The sequence below is a fragment of the Mandrillus leucophaeus genome, unplaced genomic scaffold (assembly GCF_000951045.1).
Source record: "Mandrillus leucophaeus isolate KB7577 unplaced genomic scaffold, Mleu.le_1.0 Scaffold465, whole genome shotgun sequence".
In the NCBI taxonomy this organism is placed as follows: Eukaryota; Metazoa; Chordata; class Mammalia; order Primates; family Cercopithecidae; genus Mandrillus; species Mandrillus leucophaeus.
In genome coordinates, this window is record NW_012104976.1 from 3148529 (window position 1) to 3172557 (window position 24029).

General features: G+C 44.2%; 1 protein-coding gene and 1 long non-coding RNA gene across 3 annotated transcripts in view; one reads left to right on the plus strand and one right to left on the minus strand.

Annotated features, from left to right (window-relative positions):
• Window positions 1–373, minus strand: part of LOC105550132 — a 47644-nt gene extending 47271 nt beyond the window's left edge. The window contains exon 1 of the long non-coding RNA XR_001007651.1: window positions 225–373. This is a non-coding gene — a long non-coding RNA (uncharacterized LOC105550132). The remainder of the gene's footprint in view (window positions 1–224) is intronic.
• The window catches only part of PANX1 (pannexin 1), a 60172-nt gene continuing 36143 nt past the window's right edge, over window positions 1–24029 (plus strand). For both annotated transcript variants that reach the window (XM_011995019.1, XM_011995020.1), the window contains exon 1: window positions 1–390. In XM_011995019.1, coding sequence (XP_011850409.1) covers window positions 210–390 — 181 coding nt within the window. In that variant the 5' untranslated portion in view covers window positions 1–209. The remainder of the gene's footprint in view (window positions 391–24029) is intronic.

Sequence of the window (24029 nt, forward strand, 5' to 3'; positions counted from 1 at the left end):
GGAGGCAGCGAGCGCGAGAGCCCGGCGGGGTCGCTGGGAGCCGGAGGCACCGAGACACAAAGGCAGGCGGGATGCGGGAGCATCTGGGGAGCAGGCAAAGGGAAAGCGAAAGCCGCACGCCCGGCCAGTGACAGCGTGAAGGAGCCGCGCAGCTCTCCCGACGCCGGCAGTACCAAGTCCTGCCTGGCCGAGCCTGGCGCGCCGCAGCCATGGCCATCGCCCACCTGGCCACGGAGTACGTGTTCTCCGATTTCTTGCTGAAGGAGCCCACCGAGCCTAAGTTCAAGGGGCTGCGACTGGAGCTGGCCGTGGACAAGATGGTTACGTGCATTGCCGTGGGGCTGCCGCTGCTGCTCATCTCGCTGGCCTTCGCGCAGGAGATCTCGATTGGTAAGCCTCGCCCAGCACGGAGGGGAGTGGCCGCCCCGGTCTGGCCCGGTGAGCTGCGATTTTACGGCTCACAGGCCCGAGCCTGGGCACGCCCAGCTGTGATGGTAGTGAGCGTCAGGAAGGACAGTGGTCCCGGTTTTATGGTCCAAAGCGTTCTTTGCCCAGGTGTTTGTTTCATTGGTACCCTGGTCTACTCTGCTCGCATCCCTACTCCTCAGTTCTTTTGTTCCTTATGCCCCACTGATCGGATTGTGGCTTACAGTTTATGTTCCACCCTTAGAATGGGCACCTTGCCACCAGATTTGCCAAAAATAGCAGTGTCCCCGTTTTTCACCCCGTCTCCTACGTACTTGTGCAACCGCTTAAAATTTTGCACCAGAGAAGTTCCTGAGTGGCTACATGGAGAATGTGAAGACCGGTGCTCCATGAGAAGTGTATTCTTTCACTATCTTACATATAATTGGTGTTTGCTGAGATCTTAGCTCTCTAGGGTTGTGCATGATGGGAAATATCTGCACTTGGCAGGCATTAGAGGGATCCTTCACTTGGACGGTCTTACGAATGTGAGATGAACAAGTCCCCTTCCTGTAAATTCTCATTTGAGCTTCATAACTGTTGTGTGAGATTGGAAAGTCTGGTGGTTTGGGCAGGATCATGTGGCTATGTGGCTTATCTTCCTCATCAGCTGTTCTGACTTTCCACACAGGAGAGAGTGTTTATGAACCAACAGGAAGGTAGTGCAGGAAGGTTAAATACAGTTCTGTGGCAGGGGGAAGAGAGAGGACCCATTGCGACTGGACTTTGGGAAAACTTTGTCAGAGGGTGGGTGGGATTTGGATAAGCAGGAGTAAGACCTTTGTTAAAGTTTTGAGATGGCAGAGAATGTTATATGTTCCTGGAAAGAGAGACACAGTGACCGTCCTAGCCAAGGCAGGAAGATAAGTCAGAGTTCCTGGAGTCTGAGAGTGAATATGGTCCTGGGTCAGCCTGGAACAGAAGAGTGTAGGCTGATGGTTTCAGAACTGTGAAGTTATTGTTTGAGCAGAGGACAGACTGGTTGAAAACAGCACTAAGTAAATACTAGCCTGATGGTGGCATTTAGGGTCTGGGAAGAAGGTGAGAGGATGGGGCCTGGAGGGCTGGGTGCCAGAGAGCAAGGCATCAGTTGAAGTCTTGTGCACAGGTGTGAAGAGTGGAAGAAAACAGGTGGGTGATTGCTGTGAGATCAAGGAGTAAATAAGCAGCACTTGAGTACCTAGTTTTTCATAGGCCATGAAGGGCAGTACTGGTTGAACGCGCTGTGGAGGTTGTATGTCTGGATGATTGGAGTGTGGTGTTGGTGGGAATTGTGAAGTTGAGGGAAGAGTTGATTAGGAAAGAGTGACGATGAGTGTGATTTTGCAGTCTGCAGCATTAAGTTGTTCAGTTTCGCAGGAAGTTGCCAAGTTCATGGTGGAAAATAAGTTTTTCGTTTTCTTGCATTTGCATAGGCATAGTCATCGGGATTTTCTTTAACTTTCCATTTGACAGTGAATTGAGGCTTCCAGCTGAAAGGAAACCACCAAGTAGCATGAGTCATGGAGATAATCTCTCCCTTCAGTCAATTCCTCCTTCAGTACTGGCTGTGTGCTGAACTCAGTGCTGACCTCCAAGCACCCGGGAGTAAAAGAGGCATGGTCCCTGTCTTGGAGGTGCAAGTCTTGGGTACCTGGTTGGGACAGAAAGGCAGGAGGGAGGAGTTAGTCACCCTCTATGACTAATCTCCACCTCTAGCGCATGTACTAGAGGGACTCTAAGGCACCTGCACCTGTAATGCCTTAGATGCATCTAAATTGGTGGGCTGAGAGGTATTTTTGGGGTATTGGGAGTGGTTTTACCTAGCAAGAGTCTGAGGTCGTGCTGTGTGCATAGCACTGTGTGCTGAGGGAGGTGGGAAAGGATTTTGAGACCTTGTTCTTGCCCTGCCTTCTCCCTGCCCTGTGGCAATTTACTATGCAGTTGGGCACTAGAACATATCTGTTAGCAGGTAACACCATTCAGCTGTGTGTAAGTCAGCACCCAGACAGGTGTTGAGCTATGAGCTCCAGGCTGGTGAAGGTTGGCAGGCACTTGGGTGAGGAGCTATCGAGCAGACTCCCATGTTTTCTGAAGTGTTTTCAGGAGTTCCAGGGGAGGACGGACATGTAGGATGAAGCTAACAGGACCAGGGAAGACCTATTAGATCAGGTATACATTTAGATAAAACCAGAAGAAGGGCTTTTGAGAAGAGGGGAGAGGTACATAGACTAATACATGGAGTTGGTACAGTGAGAGGGATCATGTTATGCAGCATTTAATTTTGTGTAGTTAGTAGTATGCACTCAGCCAAAAGAGATGAGAACAACAATAAAGGGAGAGTGAAGTAATTGAAATGGAGCTGGCACTTTGCCCACCATATTGGTCAATGAACACAAGCCCCAGGAAGACGCTGAGATGAGGCCTGCAGACTTAAAACATGGCTTCATCCTCCCTCTGCTGATAATTACTCCTTCCCTCTCTGGTGCTTGGAATACTGTTTTGTTGAACTTAATACAGAGCTTTATAACCTGTCTATGCATGTTTTGCATGGAGATTGAAACTACTGTATAAACATTTGTTGAGTGAATGAAAGGTGATAGCTTTTGGCATCATCAGACGTTGTTGATTGATTCTGGTGTGCATGATGCTGTACCTTGGCAATGGGGTGTCAGACACACGTAGGGCTTAAGAATCTTTTCTCTGGAAGCACAGTCTAGTGGAGAAGTTGAACGCATAACCCTCCTAATACAGGATTCATGAAACCTGGGCAGTGTCCGAAGTGTATACTAAAGCCTAATGCTGTGGGAAGGCAGAAGGAAGGGTTTTTTTCTGACTCAGGAACGGTAAGAGTTTCAGGGCAAAGTTGGCCCCTGAGTCAGGATTCCAAGTGTGTGCAGCAGTGTTGGCTGAAGCTGAGATGTGCGAGACAACATGTGGCTGCTGGAGCTTTAGCGGCATAGTCACATGGAGAGGTGGAAGCCAAAGTAAGGGTCCAGGGGCCCCACGTGAAAGAGGGCACAGCAAATCCCATTGTTTTCCTGTTTGTGTTGGGCTGTGTGTGTATATATATAAAATTAGAAACGAGAAAATCAACCGTAATTACATGTTTTTCCTTTTTCCACCTGTATGATAAACTGGTATATATAAGAATTCATCTCTTGTGATATAAAATCCCCTCAAGCGTAAAATAAATTATATTTTCCAGTGACTTCCCCAAAATTAAATTCTCTGTCAACTGGTGTTTGGTAAAATAGGATTCAAGTTGAAACTTTGTGGTGATTTTTCCTTTAAATAAATGATTTTTTACTTTAAAGGTAATCCATTAAATCAAAACTGTGCATGGATTGTGTTTTAGATTGAAGAGCAGGTCCTCTGTGGGGGTGGGAGTGTTGCAGGTTAGAGAGAGGGAATGTCCTCATATGATAAAATACTTGGCTTCATATTAAAGGCTTCCCTTTAGTCTTTGGCCCGTTCTCTTAGTAGTTCAGCCCACTGGGCTCTTCTCAGAAAAGAGGGACAGAGACCCATGGGCATGGCAGCGAGCTGACCTTTATCAAGCCCTGCCGGGTGGCAGCATGGTGGCTGCAGGTGAAGCGTCCACTCCTCGGAGGTTCTGGTCCCTCCCCTCCCACAGCAGTTCACACAGGTCCCACGTGATAGGCACTGGTGTGGGGCTGCCTGGGCTGGTGGGGACTGTGTTGGGGACAGAGAGCAGAAGGGACTCTGTCATGCTCATTCACCAGATCCTGGTCTGTCTGCCCACAATCACAGGTTGAGGGTCACTGCAGAAGTAGTGTGGTCTGGCGGGCGCATAGCAAGGTTGATGCTATGGTCAAGGTGGAGGGCAACTTCGGTAGTCTTTGCGGCAGCCTGTGGTCCGCAGCCACTCATTGGTCCAGATCTGCCCTGTGCTAGTGAGAATTACAAGCAGAAACACTCCTGAGGGAGTGGCAAGGAGACTCTTCTGAGTTGTGCCTGGGAGCATTTTGAAGGCTTTTAGACAGTGAGATACTAAGGACTGAATGTAGGAACTAAAACATGCACCTGTCTGGTTAGGCCTGATACTTCTACTCAGCCTTTCTAAAATACCGCAGGCCTGCTTCCCCTGAGATTCAGTTGGGTAGGGGGAAAATAAGTGACGCACAGCGAAAGACAGTTTCAATTTAATTGTGACTTTGGGCTAGAAAAGCTGTGTGGTGGGAGCCAGAGAAGGGAGAATCAGTGGTTTCACCAGCCCTCATTTTTCCTTCCTCTTGCCTTCCATCACGTCTTGCCCTCAACAAGTGCTCCATACAAATTTAGTGAAGAAAGTGCCAGAGCACACTAGGGAACTCTCCCAGAGTGGCTGTGCTGAGGGAATGGACGGGGTGTTCTGGATAAGGGTCCCAGTTGCTTGGAGGTGCGCCCTCTGAGTGCCATTTAATGATACAAGTGCTGCTCTGGGTCAGGCCTGTCCTGGCCACCTCCCAGACACCTGCCTCTGATGATAGCAGTCAAGGATGCACGTCACCATGATAGGTAAGTTGTCCCACTTGATTTATAAGCTCAGATTATATTGCATGTGCCTCAGATTCCTTTTTGTGTTATTTTTGTGATGAGGAAGAATCTGTGTTCAGAGTGCAGAATGGCTGTACTGTGGAAGAAGGATGAGTGTGATCTATGTGGCTAGGGTACCCTGAGGCTGTGCCTCGAGGCCCTTCATTTCTAACACATCTGCTGTCAGGTGCCTCTAGAGGTGCAGCACATTTCATTGAGGGGGAGAGGTTTAGGAAATGGCTGGGCGACACCTTGTGTAGAATATAAGCATGATTGCATGACGTGACCTTCAAGCCCTGAAATTCTAGAAGTATTTCTCTCAAGTTATGAATTCCGTTAGTGTGCTGCAGTTATGGACTGAATGTTTGTGTCTCCCAACCCCAAAATTCATATGTCAAAGCCCTGATCCCCAGTGTGATGCTAATTGGAGATCCCTTTGGGAGGTAATTAGGTTTGGATAAGGTCATGGGAGTGGGACCTTCATGATGGGATGCCCTTAGAGAAAGAGGAAATCCCTCTTTCTCTCTCCCCTCCCCCTTCCTCTCTCCCCTCCCCCTTCCTCTCTCTCTCCCTCTTTCTCTCTCTCTCCCACTATTCCCCTTCCTCTCTTCTTCCCTCTTCCTCTCTCCACAAGTGTGGCCACAAGGAAAGGTGTATGAGCACACGGGGAGAAGGGGGCCATCTGCAAACCAGGAAAAGAGCTCTCATCAGACACCGAATCTGCCGGCACCTTGATCTTGAACTTCCCAGACTGTGAGAAAATAACTGTTGTTTAAGCCACCCAGTCTGTGGGGTTTTCTTACAGCAGCCTAGATTAAGACAAAACTGTCAACGACCAGACTCTAAATGGGATTCATGTTCAAGGGGTCTTTTGACAGGGCCTCCTGTGCCCTGTGCTTAGAGCTGTACAAGGCCCGAGGCCTCAGGGGCTGCTTTGATTCCCTGGTGCCTCACGTGGCACATATCCCCTGGGAAGGAGAGCCCCTGTCTCCTGCCAGAATGTTTGTTGCCCTGAGTCTGGCTGGCTGGACCAGGTGGGGAGCTGGGGCAGCCAGTAGTCTACTAGGGAAAGGGTGTCTGGTCAGCCGGGGACCCTGCCTCCCTCCCCGACTGACCTCCCAGTGGGCAACCACCGTTCTGGGCAGAGAAGGACTTGGTCTTTCTGAGTTAGCGCTGCTCTTTTGCTATCATTACAGGGCAGGTGTTGGACCAGCCCCAGTGAGCCAAAGGACAGATATAACTGCGACTGCTTCCAATATGGTTTACTTGGAGTTCCCCTTTCACTTCCTGCAACTGAGTCAGCGACTGGGTGGCTTAAGTTATCTACTCTGTTGTGGCTGAATTTAGACCTGTCTTTGGGAATATCTTCAGGCTGCTTTTTAGCATGTACCAGCTGGCAAAGCAGATCGATTCTTTTCAGGGTTGTCTATCAGAGTGGGCCAATATTTAGGGTCTCATGGCATAGGTCCTATAATAGAACATCTTCAACTCACACTTAACCAAAGAGCCAAGAGAGACTCCTAACCCCTCCAGAAGGATGCGTGCTGTCTAGAGAGTCTACTGTTGGATACATGTTTTACTTTGTTAATGCTTTTCTTGTACAAGTAGTACCTAAATACATTATCATGGTAAAGGATTCATAAATCTCTTTCACCATGTGCTGAAGGTAGGTGGACACTTTGTGCAGCCTTATTGCTGTACTTTGTCTGTATTAACATAAAGTGTACAGCTTATTTTGTTTTTCTCACTTAGTATGTTTGGAGAGCTTTCCGAGCCAGTACATAGGTGTCACCTCACTGTTTTATAATAGAAGAGTATTCCATAGCTTAGAATATACTTATAATTCATATAAGCAGTCCACTAATGATGGACATTTACATTCTCTCAAAAGTTCTACTCACACATAAAGCTTGTTTGCATGAAAATCTTCGTAAATATTTATCTCCTGCCAACGTTAAAAGGAAAGGAGACTGCAGCACTATCAGTTTCCAGAAGGATGAAATCATTTTCCAGAATAGTTTTGCATTCCTGCGTTCCTATTTGAAGTAAGTGGAAAAACAAAACAAAACAAAACAAAACAAAACACTGCCCTGTACACTATCCAGCTCTAACTCCCGCAAAATGTGACTGCATTAGAAGTGTGGAAGAAGCATTTTGATGTGCCCTTGGTTTTAAGAAAGAAAGGGCCTCCTTCAGGGGGTAGAATTGCAACTTTAAGTTGAACTTCATGATGCATGTTCTCATAACACTCTAAGTTTCCTTTCTAACATTTACCACAACTTGAATTTAGGTAGTTACTTGCATACTTATTTGTTGAATACTGTAAGTTCATTTAGGGCAGGGACCATGTGTCCTTAAAACTTGATACATAGAAGTATTAGGTGGCTCCCACGTTGCTATGAAGAAATACCAGAGACTGGGTTATTTATAAAGAAAGGTATATGTGGCTCATGGTTTTGCAGGCTGTACAGGAAACCTAGTGGCTTCTGCCTGGCTTCTGGGGAGGCCTCAGAAAACAGTCATGGTGGAAGGCAAACAGGGAGCAGGCACGTCTTATATGGCAAAAGCAGGAGCAAGAAAGAGTGGGGGGAGGTGTTACACATTTCTAGTGGCTCACACCTGTAATCCCAGTACTTTGGGAGGCTGAGGTGGGTGGATCATGAGGTCAAGAGACCAAGACCATCCTGGCCAACATGGTGAAACTGCATCTCTACGAAAAATACAAAAATATTAGCCGGGCGTGGCGGCGCGTGCCTGTAGTCCCAGCTACTCGGGAGGCTGAGGCAGGAGAATCACTTGAACCTGGGAAGTGGAGGTTGCAGTGAGCTGAGATCGTGCCACTGCACTCCAGCCTGGCGACAGAGCGAGGCTCCGTCTCAAAAAATATAACAATAATAATAATAATAATAATAATAATAGACAAATAGATAAAACCTGAAAATAGGTCTTAGGACCTTCATGGACTCTAGGTTTGGATTAGCAACATCCCTTTAAAAAAACCATGCAAACACCTTTTTTTTTTGCAGTGGTTGCTTCCTTGGATTGCATCCTTGTCAAACCCCTAACTGAGGCAGTGAGGGCTTGATCCGAAGTAGAGAAGGGGAGGCAGTTTGGGGGCATTTGCCCTGGCTGAGCTAGGATCTCTGGGTGAGGCAGGCCCAGCTTCATGCCATGGGGTTTCTGAGAGCAGCAGGGAGACATTAGTTGCTTGGGGAGAAGGGGGCCTAAAGAGAATCTGCCATCTGCTTGGTACCAGGTGCACCTGTAGGGGATGAAAAGGGTGGTGGGGAGGGGACTCTGTTTTTTTTTTTTTTTTTAAATAAATTCTCTATATAGCTCACACTCCTTTTTAAAATATAAATATTTATATATGTATATTATATGATTATAAAGATAAAACTTACTCTAGAAAATACAGAAGAGAAAATAGCGGTAAATCCATAATCCAGGATTACGGTTGTAGGTTGCCGATAAGGATTCAAACTGCTTTTTGGACTCTTTTTTTTTTTTTTTTTTAAATAAATTCTCTATATAGCTCACACTCCTTTTTAAAATATAAATATTTATATATGTATATTATATGATTATAAAGATAAAACTTACTCTAGAAAATACAGAAGAGAAAATAGCGGTAAATCTATAATACCACCTGGGATAACCACTATTCTATCTTGGTCTATTTTCCCCCAGGAATATATGTACAGGAGATATATATATCTCTCTCCAGTAACTTTTAAAAAGTTTAAAAAAAAAACAGACACCTAAGTCAAGGGCATGTTACCATGTTCTTAAATTGTCGTACACTTGATTTTTTTGTTGGCAGTCATGTAGAATGTTGTGTAAATGTGTCAAAATTTAACTGTTTCACAATTTTTGTAATGTAAATAGCATTGCGAAGAACACTCGTGTATATAATAAACCACCTCTCTAAAGATCTCAGTATTTCAATAGATTGTATAATTCTAATTACAAGGTCAAAGTATACGCAGACATTTTTAAGACTTGGCCGGTGTGGTTGAGTTGCCCTCTGGATAGACCCCCAATGGACACTTCTCCCCGCAGCTGAGGGAGTGGCTTTCCTCACAGCTGGCAAAAGTTGGTGGATTATCGTCCACAGTTTAATAGGTGAACAAAGGTGTGCCATTGTTTTAAGTCACATTTATTCAGTTACAGCACTGAATGTTTTTTCATATGTATTTTTTCCATTTATATGATTCTGTGAATTGTCTGTTCTTATCTTTTGCTTATTTTTCCAAGGGGATGTTGGTTTCTCAATGGGTTTTATTAACTGTTTCTATGTTTCAAATATTTTCTAGCTAGCCTTTATTGTATTTTCTTTTCCAGTTGTCAATCTCCTTTGAATTCTGTTTATGTTAAGCATTTTCGTTTTTTAATTTTTAATTTTCATGGGTATGTAAAGGTATATATTCATGGGGTATGGAGATATTTTGACACAGGCATACAATGTGTAGTAATCACATCAGGAGAAATTGGATATCATCACCTCAAGTATTTACCCTTTGTTACAAACAATCCAGTTATATTCTTTTAGTTATCTTAAAATGTAAAATTAAGTTATTATTGACTACAGTCACCCTGTTGTGCTATCAAATACTGGATCTTATTCATTCTTTCTATTTTCATGCCCATTAACCATCCCCATTTCCCCAATGCTATCCCTCAGTAACCTTTACAGTATAAGTTTTGATAAGCAGAAATTATTTTGTCATTAAAACTACCTATCTTTTAATCATTTCTTCAGTTCCATTATGATTAGACTGTCATAGCCCATCCTTAGATCTATCAGCTTTTTAAAATGGTCTTTAATGATTTTATTTGAACATTACCTCTACAGTCTGTTTTGTTCTTTTGGTGCTGTAAGTCAAGACTCTAGCTGATCATCCCCTCATTGTCATTTATTGAGGAACCTGTTCTTTATTCATTGATCTGTGATGATTTCCCAATCATATAGTCAACTCAAGTAAGTGAGCCTATTTTTGGGCTTTTTATGTTGTTCCACTGGTCTGTTAATTTTCATGAAAATACCAGACCATCCATTTTGTCACTGCTTTCATACTGGCTTGTTTTTACATGTGAGTAGATACCTAGGTAAATTACAGTTATAAAATATTAGAACCATGAGCAGGGAAACTGAAGCTCAGCAATCTAAGTGAGTGACTTGCTTGACACCAATTGTCACATCTCCTTAGATTAATTTGTCATAATATATTAAATATTTAAAAGGCTCTTGAATTAATGGAAGAGCATCATTATCAGCAGGATCCTCACTGGAAACTTGTCAGGCTATCTAACTATTGGACTTTTAAAAATATTATAGTAATGAGGAACACTATTTTGATATATAATAAATATTTGGTCTTTGGTTTCCCAGCACTCTGCTGATGAGGTCACTGATGGCAGTGGTCTCCTGGGTAGCCTTGTGAACCAGGCTTGTTGCCAAGGGAACCAACCATGTGATTAGAGGGTTGAGACTCTCAGCCCCAACCCCTGACCTCACAGGAGGGGAGAGGGGCTGAAGCTTGAGTTGGTCACTGGTGGCTCATGATCTACAACCATGCCTCCATAGAAACCCAGGGAGAGGGTTCAGAGGGCATCCAGGTTACATCCACGCTGGGAGGGTTGTGCATCCCACCTCCATGGGGACAGAAGCTCCTTCACTCAGGACCCTTCTGAACCTCGCTCTGTGTATCTCTTCACCTGTCTGTTCGTTTGTATCCTTTAAAAGATCCTTTTTCATAAATTGACAGTAGTAAGTAAAGGGTTTGCCTTAGTGTGTGAGTCACTCTAGCAGAATGAACCCTAGGAAGCAGTTGTGGGACTCCTCAATTTATAGCTGGTTGGTCAGAAGTTCTATTACTGCTGTTCTTATAATTTTGGGAAGCTGTAATAGATAATGGATGGGCTAAATAGAGTAGAAATGCTTTGAAAAAGATTACAACTTTGAGATCGGTTCAGAAGGTGGTGAATATTTTAGTATGAAGGATAAATAGGCTATACGTGGACTCGGCGCTTCAGCTAATGAGACAGACCCATTCATGGGCACCCCATGGCTGTCCTGGGGTGCTCACTGCATCGGTCCCAGCAGGTCCCCCCACCTTACTGCTGGTATGGCAGTGGAGGGAATTTTCCAGATTAATTTTAATTTGCCAAATGTCTATATATGTCAAAGTTCAGACATTAAGAGGAAAAATTAAAGCCCTACCCTCTTTTGTGGACACACCTCAATCTCAGTTTCTTCCCCAGAGGTAACTACTGTTCCCGTTTAGTGCATATTCTTTTACAGTGCTCATTTTTTTTGCAATTTGCTCATTTATCTTTAGTATGTCCCAGAGATATCTTCATGTTAGTGCATGCAGATCTGCCTGATCTTTTTAAATGTGCCACAATTTTCCATGATGTGACTATACCTCAGTTCATTTAACCATCTGTTTATGGGCTAGTATGTTCCTTCCACTTTTTCCTACTACAAACAGTGGTTCAGTGAACATCCTTGCATGTACTTCTTCGTGCAGAATGTGTTTCTCTAGAGCCGTGGTTCTCAAACATTTTGGTGTTAGGACCCCTTTACACCCTTAAAATTTCTTGAGGATTCCAAAGAGCTTTTGTTGTCTATTGGTATTTATCATATTAGAAATTAAAACTGACAGATTTTAAAATATTTATTGATTGATTTGAAGTAAACCCATTACATGTTCAGGTATAACATATTTTTATGAAAAATAATTATAAAACAAAAACTTAGTACTAAGAGTAGCATTGTTTTCTATCTTTGAAAATCTACTTAATGTTTCATTTCCTAGTAGATGACTGGATTCTGGGTTCTCGTTCATTATGTTGTGATAACCCACCTCAGTAGCCTCTAAAACTGCACTGCCTACAGTCATGAGAGAACTAGAGTAGAAAGGCAAGTAACAACGCAGTGTCATTAACATAGATTTAATGTCGTGAACCTCCTGAAAAGGTCTCAGGTTCCAGGGTTTCCATACCACATTTTGAGAACCATTGCTCTAGTGGAGTTTGAAGTCAGAGGGACAAAAGTTGTGCACATTTTAAATTGAAAAGGCACTTTCAACTGCCTTCCAGAATACCTGTTTACACTCCCATCACCAACACGGGCCAGACCCTCTGCCCCGCTTCTTTACCAATGCTTAATAGTTTCAGAGTTTTAAATTTGCCATTCTTAATGGTTAAAATGGCATCTCATTGTTTTAGCTTGTAGTTCCGTATTTACACCAGAATTTCATGAGACACACATTTCTGGGCTTGCTGTGACACTTGGCGATGTCTAGTGACTGCCGCCGCCCTCCCCAGTGCCCACTCTTTGGCCTGGGACATTTGATCCTAGAGAGACTGACAGGTCTCAACTTGTTTTCTTTGGCTTATGAAATACTCCTTCCTTCTGAAATCCATCTTAACTATTTTTTAATCAATTTTTTTAAGCTAAAGGGTTTTTTTTTTTTTTTAAAAAAAAAAAAAAAAAAACCTTAGTTGTTTCACTTCTGAGCTCTCTGTTTCTTGTTTAGTCAACTAGCAAATATTATTTATTAGGAAATGTGAAATTGTCTGCCAGAAAAATCTTTCTTTTAAATGTTAACATCTGCTCTACATTTCATGATTTAATGTAAGGGTTCTTAAGTTTTCAAAAAGCATAGCCGCTGCCGTGTGGGAAAGTTATTTTTCGGAGAGAGACATTCTTATTTGGCTGTACCCTTGGTTGGTGAGATTTACATTTCCTCCCTGACAACACCAGATGGGTCATTTGCAGAAACCCTTTTAATAAGATAATATGTAGAAAGAAGCCTGACACGTACTTGGTATTCAGTAAATGTTGGTTGATGCTGAACTAGTGTAAATTAACCTTCTACAACATGAAGGTACTTTGCAAAATTGTGAGCCTCCAACAAAGCTGAGACAGAGGCCTCATGCTTCTCTCCAGCTCCCACTCAGATTCAGGTGCCATTTAGCGGGCTCTGGAGGCTCCGCTGGGATGACATTGGCTGATGCTAACTAGGACTTGCTGTCGCCAGTGTCCTTAGATAAGGGAGAGTCCAGAGGCCGATGATCTTGACATTCTTCTTAATAAGGCCTCATTCCTTTTCAATAAACATTCTAAGCCTTTATGTTCTCAGCGAATTTTCTTTGTTGCACACATTGACATGAATAATGGAACAGAAAAATGATGCCCTTTTAAGAACTGAAGGCACATTCTTAGGATACTTACTGCTTAACAGCAAGGAAGAGCTGCAAGGAGCATGTGTGGCCAGAAGGCAACTCGCCTTGGGATCAGCGTCCCTTGTAGCATTGGAGGGCATCGTTATCAGATGCACTCCAGTGCACTTCCGATGTGGGCACTGGAGCTCATGCCTGCCTGATGGTAATGATTCTTTTTCATTTGTTGTCTACGTTCATTCATGTTCTCCTTCATTGGAAATGTACGCATTGAGCATTCTGCTGTACGCTAGGGTCCCATGGTGAAGAAGGCAGACTTGTTCCTGGGAGCTCGTGGCCTTGCAGGGGAGACAGCTCCTCAGTCATTTTGGAACTCTGGCTGTGATCAGAGCTTTGGAACAATTGCCATGGCGAGGAAGCCTCACCCAGATGGGGCCTTGAGGGTAGCTTGCTGAGGAAGAGCACTCCAGCTGTGTCATCCCTAGCATTGTGAAGCCTCTTGGGGAAAAATGAAAATGCCTTCTTGGAGAATCTGAAAGAGAATCAGTGTTTCTGGAACCTCCTGAGTAGGGGGAAGAGTGAGTGGTATAAAGCGATTAGAGAGACGGTCAGGGGTCTGATCAAGGAGGGCTTTGTGGGATTTGGATTTTAGAGTTATCCAGCGAGCAGCTGTAGGGCTTCTAACTGTGAGTGACATGATCAAATACACATTTTAAAAATCTCACCCCAGATACTTCATGGAAGATGGATTAGACAGAACCAGAAGCGGATGTGGAAGATGAAAGAGGAGCTATTTCAGTAAGTTTGGGCTTACTGACTTGTGTGAGCTTGGAGGATCGGCACTGTCTTACACAGTCATGCATCTGTGATGGTTAATACTGAAAAAAGATTAACATTTGAATCAGTGGGCTGGGAAAGGCAGACCCACCCTTAATCTGGGTGGGTACAATCTAATCAACTACCAGCAAGGCTAGAATATAGGCAGGCAGAAAAATGTGAAGAGAGACTGGCCAACCCTCCCAGCCTACATCTTTCTCCTGTGCTGGCTGCTTCCTGCCCTCAAACATCAGACTCCAAGTTCTTCAGTTTTGGAACTCAGACTGACTCCTCCTCAGCCTGCAGGCAGCCTATTGTGGGACCTTGTGATCCTGTGGGTTAATAAACTTCCCTTTACACATGTATATCTATTCCATTAGTTCCGTCCCTTTAGAGATCCTTGACTAATAGAGCATTCTTTAACAATGGGATACATTCTGAGAAATGAGCCATCTCGCAATTTCATTGTTGTGCACACACCAGAGCAAACACACAAACCTAGATGGCGTAGTTTTGTTTTTAGACTGCAGACTTGTGAATACTGTAGGCAGTTGTAACACAATGGTAAGTATTTGTGTATCTGAACATACCTAAACATAGAAAATATTTTTACTCTAGTAAAAATATGGCATTACAATCTTACAGGACCACCATTTTATACACAGTCCCTCATTGACTGAAACACTGTTGTATGGTGCATGACTGTGTATCTTGGAATCCATCGTGGTACTTTGTTTCCTAAAAATTTATCAGGAGCCTTTACTAGGAGCTCCATAGGCATGCCCGGTTCCTCCCTCCTGTCCCAGGGATGCTGGAGCTGATTTGGGAGGGACCTGAGCCGGTCACATCAGTGAGTCTGCTCTGAGGCTTCATGACAGCTTTCCAAGCCAGGCCAGCCCAGTGTACGGTAAGGAGGAGGGCTGTGCCTGGCAGCCGTGGGTCAGGTCTGGTGTGGGTGCCTAGTCCTGGATGGGTCCTAGCAGTTGGCTTTCAGTACCTGGCAGAACAGGAAGTCCTGTCTGCTGAGGGCCTGTGAGAAGTCCCTAGGGGCCTGGCCAGAGCCCTGGAAGTAGACAGCCAAAGCAGTAGGTGTCCCAAGGGGGAACACTACTGAGGCCCCACCGCACTCAGGCATTCACTCTTGGTGCCTTCCCCTGCTGTCCTTAGGACCAGCATTAACTAACAGCCACTGTATATTAGCCCCAGTCAATGAATGACCTTGTGGCTAGGTCCTTTAAGCATGATATTTTTCCCAGCACCAATCCTTCAAGATCGATTTTCATTTTTGAGAGACTGTGTGGAATAGTGATTAAGGCATGAGTTATAAAGCCAGACTTCCTGGGTTCCAGTTCTGGCACAGCACACATTCACTGTGAGACCTTGGACAAATTCTGGAATTTCTCAGTGCCTAGCCTCCTTGTCAGTAAATGGGGCAGTGATAGAATTCTCACCTGTGTCACAGGGTGAGAATTAAATAAATTAGCACGTGAAGCACTGGAACGGTGTCTGGTACGTAGGAAGCACTCAGCTCAGGTTAGCTGCTAAACATCCCCTAATCCTGTTTTGACCCTTTGGCAGGTGAGGACCTGGGGCTGCTGGGGTTGGGGAATGTGTCTGGGGCACACAGAGTGGGGCTGGAGTGCATTGTTCTTTCCAGAGCCTGGGTTCTCAGGCACTGCTATGTGCTCTCTGCCCCTTCCTGTCGTATATCTGAGGGAAACAGGACTGCATGGGGCAAGCTCACAGCCCAGCTCAGAAGCTGCTGGTTTGTCCTGGGTCTCCAGCTCTGCTGCCCTGGGATTATCTTCCCCATCCCTTGGATTCCTGCTGGGGAGGGTGCCTAGTCTGTTAAGCGCCACCACCAACCTCACCCTCGGTTCAGCATCGCAGCCTCAGCTGGTCATTAGGAACATGGGCGTATGGATTATAGCACCACTGGGGACTTGAAAACGTAAAACATGGCTCCCCACCCACACCTGCCAAACCCTCCTTGCCTTTACTCTTAAATTTAAGTCTGGACTTACCAGCCTGCCACCCCAGGATGTCCTTTATCTGACCCCAGCTTGACTGTGTGCTCTGGGCACAGTGGTCTGCTTCCTGTCCTAAATGGGCTGTCAGCTTTAAAGACTCAGTATTTGCTTGTGCTGTTTTCCTAGCCTGGGTTCCCTCCTCTCCTCCTTTGAATATGAGCATTTGTCGTGGTTCAACCATTACCCTTATGTGAGTTGTTTTCATCTACAATAATTGGTGGTTTATATCCTTGACTGCCTCCACTGGACTGTAAGTCCTTGGAGGGCCGGGACCATGTCTTCTTTATCTTTGAATCCCTTGCGTTGCATATGGTACCATGTTCATAGTAGGTGCCCAGTGAATGCTTTTGGGGTTAAGCTCCACACTGTTGAGCTGAGTGCCTTAGGGAGAATACCTGTGTTCTGTTGCCCCATGTAGAAACGGGAAGAATGGAGGGCGTGCTGCTGGCACAAAGGCCGTGTGGCATTAAATACCCAGCTCTGATGAAAAAGTGTGGGTGTCCCTTTTCTTTTTTGAGGTTCCTTGAAAAAGCATTTGCCATTCTAGCATCTGCATCTGTCATGGGTTTTTGTCTATTTAGAATGCCCTTGTTTGCAAAGAGGTCTCATGACCAGTTGTCTACATAATAGTAACAGTCATTGTAAGTCCTTTTCATGTTGCCAGAGTCACTAATCTTTGATTCAGTACTGAATTTAAACACTCAAGGCCTTGTCCTACACAAAACGATTTCTTTGTTGCAAGAACTACAAAACCCAGCTTTTAAAAGGCATCTTTGAAGGAGAGATGATGCAGAAGGACTTAATGAAGTTGGATCTGGTTTCAGGCTATGGCCCCTTTAAATCTAAGATCCCGGTTATCCAAGGAGGCCTGCTTTCATGATGTGTTTGCTCTAGTATTTTAGACGAAAAGACAGATGGGTAAACAAATAAATATGAAATTCCTGATAAGTGCACGGAAGAAAATAATAGAGGATGCGACAAAGGAGCCCTCCATTCTTCTATCTCCAGTGCTTACTATGGTGCCTGACAAAGAAATAAAAATACTAGTTCCCATTTACTGAATTCTTACTGTGTGCTGGTACTATAGCAGACATTTTATTTAACCCTCATAGGAATTCTATGAGGTTTTACTAATGAGAAAACCTCAGAGAGGTTAAGTTACTGGGAAGTAAAAGAGAAAACTGAATGTCTGTTGAATATAGTAGAATCTTTTTTAAAGCAACATTCAGGAATAAAGACTCCAGAGAACCTCTGTTTATAGAAGACTTACCTAACTTTTCCCCTTTAAGCCAAAAGTCCCTTCTCCATATCTTTTTTTTTTTTTTTTTTTTGAGACAGTGTCTAGTGTCTCTGTATATTGCCCAGACTGGAGTGTAGTGGTATGAACACGGCTCACCGCAGCCTTGACCTCTGGGGCTCAAGTGATCCTCCTGCCTCAGACTCCCATGTAGCTGGGACCACAGGCACACACCACCACGCCTAGCTAATTTTTAAATTTTTTGTAGAGACGGGGTCTCACTTTGTTGCCCAGACTGGTCTCAAACTCCTGGCCTCGAGCAATCCTCCCTAAGTGCTGGGATTATAGAGGTGACCCATGGTGCCCAGTCCCCCTCATCCACATCTAACTGGATTTCCACTCGTTTCATGCACATTAGGCCTTTGTGTCAGTGAAGACCAGCTGAAGAGTAATTTTGTTCTAACCTTTCTTCTGCTTGAAGAAGTCTATTAAAGCTGCCCCTTGACCTTAAATAGTCTGTTCCTTTAACATTTTTCTAAAGTCAATCCCTCTTCCTCCCCCTCCCCCATTTTTTTCCATCATTCATTTCTTATAATGCAAAAACCAAGACCAAGCACATTTCCTCTAGGGAACATGTGACCAGTCTGGGATTGCTGCAAGGATTCACTTCCCAGCTCTCACATGTCACATTCCTGTTGTGACATTTTTGATGATGTCATTGTTTGATTCCTTCCATGGGTCCAGCTTCTGTCCCCACGAGGTGAACACCACACTGCCAGTCCCCTCCACCTTGCCAGCAGTCTTTCCAAATTCACACAGAGCAGCCTTAGGCGCTCTGGGTAGGGTTCTCACACTCCAGCCATTGACTGTAGGTGGCTAGTCTTGTCAGCTCTGTGGTTTTTAATGAACTTGGGCCCAGAGCTCAGGACCAGGTTTCTGGGGAGATTGGTGCTGGCCCTTTCTTGCTGCTGCTTGTGTTATGGGCTGGCCTTGCATTCCACAGTGCCCATCCTTCTCCACTCCACCCAGCCCCCATGGCCTGTCTGCACCTTCTCCCCCCGCTTTCCCCTTGGCTTTGTTTGACCATGTGCTCCATCTTAGAAATGCTGTTATACAGTGCTCTCTGCTCTTTGTGCATTTAGTCCTTACGTGTGTAACTCGGCAGCCTCAACCTTTCTTTATATACCCCTTGATTGTGCAAGCGTGTTTTTATCAGGATTCTAGTGCTCTTGGTTTAAAAAAAAAATTGCGTAGATTTTCCAGTGATCTGCCCCAAACCTGTATGCTCCATAAGCACTGTTATTTTCATGACTTTGCAGAACATGTTTGTGAACATATCAATAGTTGTGTAGCAAAGATATTTGGTTTTCTTTTATTCCTTCCATCTAGCTTTTTGCATTCATCTTCATTTCATGGAACCAAAATCTTCAGCCTGTGCCAGGCTCGGACCTAGAGGTGATAGAAGAGATTCCTTGCAGACATGTGCTGTGACTGTGTCTTCATACCATCTCCTGAGTTATTGCAATAGATTCCTGTCTGGTCTCTGCTTCTGTTCTTGACCCCAGATAGTTACTGACATAGTGTCCAGACTAAACCTTTTAAAATGAAAAATCAGAAACTACCTTTGCTTTAAGAATTCTGAAATTATTTTGTGTACAGTTTGGGATTGAGTAAATGAATAACTATAGATACTGTTGGGAGCCAGGATTCTCACTGTGAAAGAAGAAAGAACAAACATGGGATGGGGGAAGATGAAGAAGAACCCAGTGGTAGTGGATTAGAAGTAAAAGTTTCTGTTTCAATTTACAATTTTTTATAAGAGATTTCTTTTCTAGTTTCTGCTGAAGGGCCTAGGAACAATGACATCTTAGTAACAAGGAGCATGTCGAGCACCCAAATAATGGTTTTAAAATTTCTTTACCTACCAAGAGGAACCCAGAGCTCTTTGCGGAAGTGGTCAATTGTGGAGTGGAAACAGAAAGTACACGACAAGCCCAGAACATTTTGTACCAGGATGCATGGGACTGCTCAGGAACTGAGGGGAACATGTCAAAGGACACAGGAGCTAGTTTGATAGGAACCATTTGAACATCATAGTGAATAACAGTAATGGATTATAAAATATTGAATAACAGAGGATTACATGAGTCCATATTGATAGTAAAAAATTAAGAGAAAGCTCCTCTTAATCCATTGCAACTAATACATGTAGAAGGAATGAATCAAGTTGGAAAAAGAATCTTTATTTTGCAACCACATTTAAAGTATTTGATTCACCACTGGGTGAAAGTGTGTTCTGGGATACAATGTTGACCCTGTCTCCGAGGGTCCCTCCACAGACCACTTATGATTGCACAGGGGGAAAGGCACTTTTACGGCAGAAGAGACCTAGCAGACAGCACATTGACTAAGTGCCCACCATAGCGGACATCGCCTAGTTATGGGGGAAAGGTAAGCTGATGCTTCTGGGGTGCTGTCCTGAGGACCCACAGCCCTTCCTCGGGATTCCTGCCAGCAATGCAGAACCTGGATTGGAGTGTGGAGAAACAATCAGACAAACGCAAATTGAGGAGCATTGCATTAAACAGGTGATGCTCACCACACATGTTAGGGTCATAAATGACAGAGAAAGACTGTGGAACCATTCCAGGATAAGGTGACTACAGAGATAGGACAACTAATGCAGTGTGTAGGGCAGGACTGGATCCTGGTTGGATAAAAAACAGTTGCTATAAGGCTTGTTTGGGAGGTCTAACTATAGATAATCGCTTGTATCTGGTATTTTAAGAACTTTGGTAATTGCACTAGATTATTTAAAGAGAATATCCTTGTTTTAGAAGATACACACTTTTGAGAGTAAAGGGTCATGATCTCTGCAACTAACTCTCAAGTGGTTCAGAAAAGTAAAGGATATATTATATATGCATAGAGAGAGAGTGTGTGTGGCAGAGTGTTAACACTGGTTGAATTTAAGTGCTGGGTATATCAGATTTCATTGTAATAGTCTTGTAATCTTTTGGTAGGTCTGAAAAAATTTTCAAAATAAAATATTCAATTTTAAAAAGATGAGGTAAATAGAGCAAAATGTCAGTATTGATTTAAACTCTTAAGTGTCTGTTACATTATTTTCTGTATGTTTGAAAATCTGTATTTATCATCTGTAATCTGATGACAAAAGTAAAAAGTATATATTTAAATACATCCAGTACTTTCATCTTAATATACCATTGAGTTCTTCTGATGCCTTTTTTCCTTGGTACCCAGGTCATGAACTTTTTTTTCCACTAGACAGTGGTGACATTTACATTGGAATTATATGGGTTTTTTGTGTGGTTTAGACCTTGTGGGTGTGCGAGGGACTGGACTTGCTAACACAGGGAGGAAACCCCTTAAACTGCTACTTGTCTTGTCTGTCAGTTCTTGTGGGTGTCATCCTGTCTTTGTGGTTGCTTGTGGCTGTCATCTGCAGCCCAGCCTCCTCATTTCTGTTCCTGCATGTAGCAGGCTGCGTTGCTCACACCATCATTCCCAATTAAATTAGATAAGCCTCGTAAGTTGCCTTCTGAGGCCCAGCAGCATGGTCGTTTGTTCTCTTTGACTGTGGGGTTGAGTGGTCACACCCTGGACCATGCGTTTGGCAGGTACAGACTATTAATTCTTCCCTCCGTCTGGTGAGGGCAGTGCTGTCTTGACAGTGCCATATCTGATTATTGGACTCACAGGGGCAAACCATTCATTCTAAAATGCCCCGGAGTTATTTGTTGCTCTATTCAACAGGAATGGGGAGGGAAGCATCTGGGGCTTCTTGTAACTCATTTAAAAGGAAACATTTGATGATGCCCAGCTTTAGCTAAGGAGCAGGTGTTAGCCCTGATGTGTTTTCTTTAAAAGCCAGGCTTAGCTGTGGGAAAGACAGACCTGGTGAACCAACGTGGTTTAAAGGGAAAAAAAAAAAGAAGAAGTATTTCAATTCCATTTTTTAGTTTGGGCTGCAGAGGGTACTTATATTTTCTCACTGGTTTAAAACATGCATGTGCTTCAGAGTCAGTTCCCGTAGAGGAAAAGTGAAGGCAGTAATGGACAGTTTGGGACTTCCAGAATGTATTTAATTTCATGTGTTTGAAGCTAAAGATGGGTTTGGATTGAAGTCTGCTGGAACGGTACAAGGAGAAGAATTTGGCTTGTTTTTAGTAAGAGAAGTTATTCTGAGATTCTTGTAACATTACTGTATTTTATGATAATTGGGAACTATAAGTATTGGGCCAGAATATCCTTCAGGGCAAACGTCATTTGGTCTTATTATGTTGGGGTTAGAGGTACTTTAAACAAATTCAGACCTGTTTCATCCTTCTGAGTGCTTGTTGCTTTTCTGTGTTTGTTTTCAGAGCTGACCACTGTCTATCTCTTCTCTACACCACACATTCAGGATCCTCTTTGTATGATTGTTCTCACTGAGAATTTATAATAGAGTAGTTTTCAGATCTTTTGGCAACGTTAAAATGTAGCCAGACTTTTCAAGTTTGGTGCTTTATGGGTTGTAATATAATCTACTTGGATCCCATATGTATGGGGTATGTGGGTCTACAATTTACATTAAGGTGAATTAAACCAATTTTTTGTTTTATAAAGTAACAACATTTTGCAGACTTTTAAAGTAGTGTGTATATGCTAATGATTGTACTTGATATAATCATTATAATATTCTCTGTTTTCCCTTTGTGCCTCCAGAACAGCAACCCCAGGATTTTCTCTCCTGGCTCCTTCCTTCTCATCCTTCCATCTCTGACCTGAATTTCTTTAATAATTTATGCTTTTCACCTCCTCTTCCTTGTGTTTAGAAGGTAGAGAAAGCTGAGTTGACATCCCAGCTTCACAACCCACTAGCCATGAGATCACAGTGCCTCACACCTCACTTTCCTCACCTGTAATATGGGGGTGAGGGGAGGTTCCAAGATGGCCAAATAGGAACAGCTCCAGTCTACATCTCCCAGCGTGAGCTATGCAGAAGACGGGTGACTTCTGCATTTCCAACTGAAGTACTGGGTTCATCTCACTGGTGCTTGTTGGACAGTAGGTGCAGCCCAGGGAGTGTGAGCTGAAGCAGGGCAGGGCATCACCTCACCTGGGAAGCGCGAGGGGTCGGGGAAATCCCTTTCCTAGCCAAGGGAAGCCATGACAGACGGCACCTGGAAAATCAGGTCACTCCCACCTTAATACTGCGCATTTCCAATGGTCTTAGCAAACAGCACACCAAGAGATTATATCCCACGCCTGGCTCGGAGGGTCCCACACCCACAGAGCCTCGCTCACTGCTAGCACAGCAGTCTGAGATTGAACTGCAAGGTGGCAGCAAGGCTGGAGGAGGGGCACCCACCATTGCTGAGGCTTGAGTAGGTAAATAAAGCAGCTGGGAAGCTCAAGCTGAGTGGAGCCCACAGCGGCTCAAGGAGGCCTGCCTGCCTCTGTAGACTCCACCTCTGGGGGCAGGGCATAGCTGAACAAAAGGCAGCAGAAACTTCTACAGACTTAAATGTCCCTGTCTGACAGTTTTGAAGAGAGTAGTTGTTCTCCCAGCACGGAGTTTGAGATCTGAGAATGGACAGACTGCCTCCTCACGTGGGTCCCTGACCCCTGAGTAGCCTAACTGGGAGGCACCTCCCAATAGGGCCCGACTGACACCTCATACGGCTGGGTGCCCCTCTGACATGAAGCTTCCAGAGGAACGATCAGGCAGCAACATCTGCCTTTCTGCAATATTTGCTGTTCTGCATCTTCGGCTGGTGATACCCAGGCAAAAAGGGTCTGGAGTGGACCTCCAGCAAACTCCAACAGACTTATAGCTGAGGGTCCTGACTGTTAGAAGGAAAACTAACAAACAGAAAGGACATCCACACCAAAACCGCATCTGTATGTCACCATCATCAAAGACCAAAGGTAGATAAAACCACAAAGATAGGAAGAAACCAGAGCAGAAAAGCTGAAAATTCTAAAAATCAGAGCGCCTCTTCTCCTCCAAAGGAACACAGCTCCTTGCCAGCAACGGAACAAAGTTGAACAGAGAATGACTTTGACAAGTTGAGAGAAGAAGGCTTCAGAAGATCGGTAATAACAAACTTCTCTGAGCTGAAGGAGGATGTTCGAACCCATTGCAAAGAAGCTAAAAACCTTGAAAAAAGATTGGACAAATGGCTAACTAGAATAAACAGCATAGAGAAGACCTTAGATGACCTGATGGAGCTGAAAACCATGGCATGAGAACTACGTGATACTTGCAAAAGCTTCAGTAGCTGATTCGATCAACTAGAAGAAAGGGTATCAGTGATTGAAGATCAAATGAATGAAATGAAGTGAGAAGAGAAGTTTAGAGAAGGAAGAGTAAAAAGAAATGAACAAAGCCTCCAAGAAATATGGGACTATGTGAAAAGACCAAATCTACGTCTGATTGGTGTACCTGAAAGGGACAGGGAGAATGGAACCAAGTTGGAAAACACTCTTCAGGATATTATCCAGGAGAACTTCCCCAACCTAGCAAGGCAGGCCAGCATTCAAATTCGGGAAATACAGAGAATGCCAAAAAGGTGTTCCTCGAGAAGAGCAACTCCAAGACGCATAATTGTCAGATTCACCAAAGTTGAAATGAAGGAAAAAAGGTTAAGGGCAGCCAGAGAGAAAGGTCGGGTTACCCACAAAGGGAAGCCCATCAGACTAACAGCAGATCTCTCGGCAGAAACTCTACAAGCCAGAAGAGAGTGGGGGCCAATATTCAACATTCT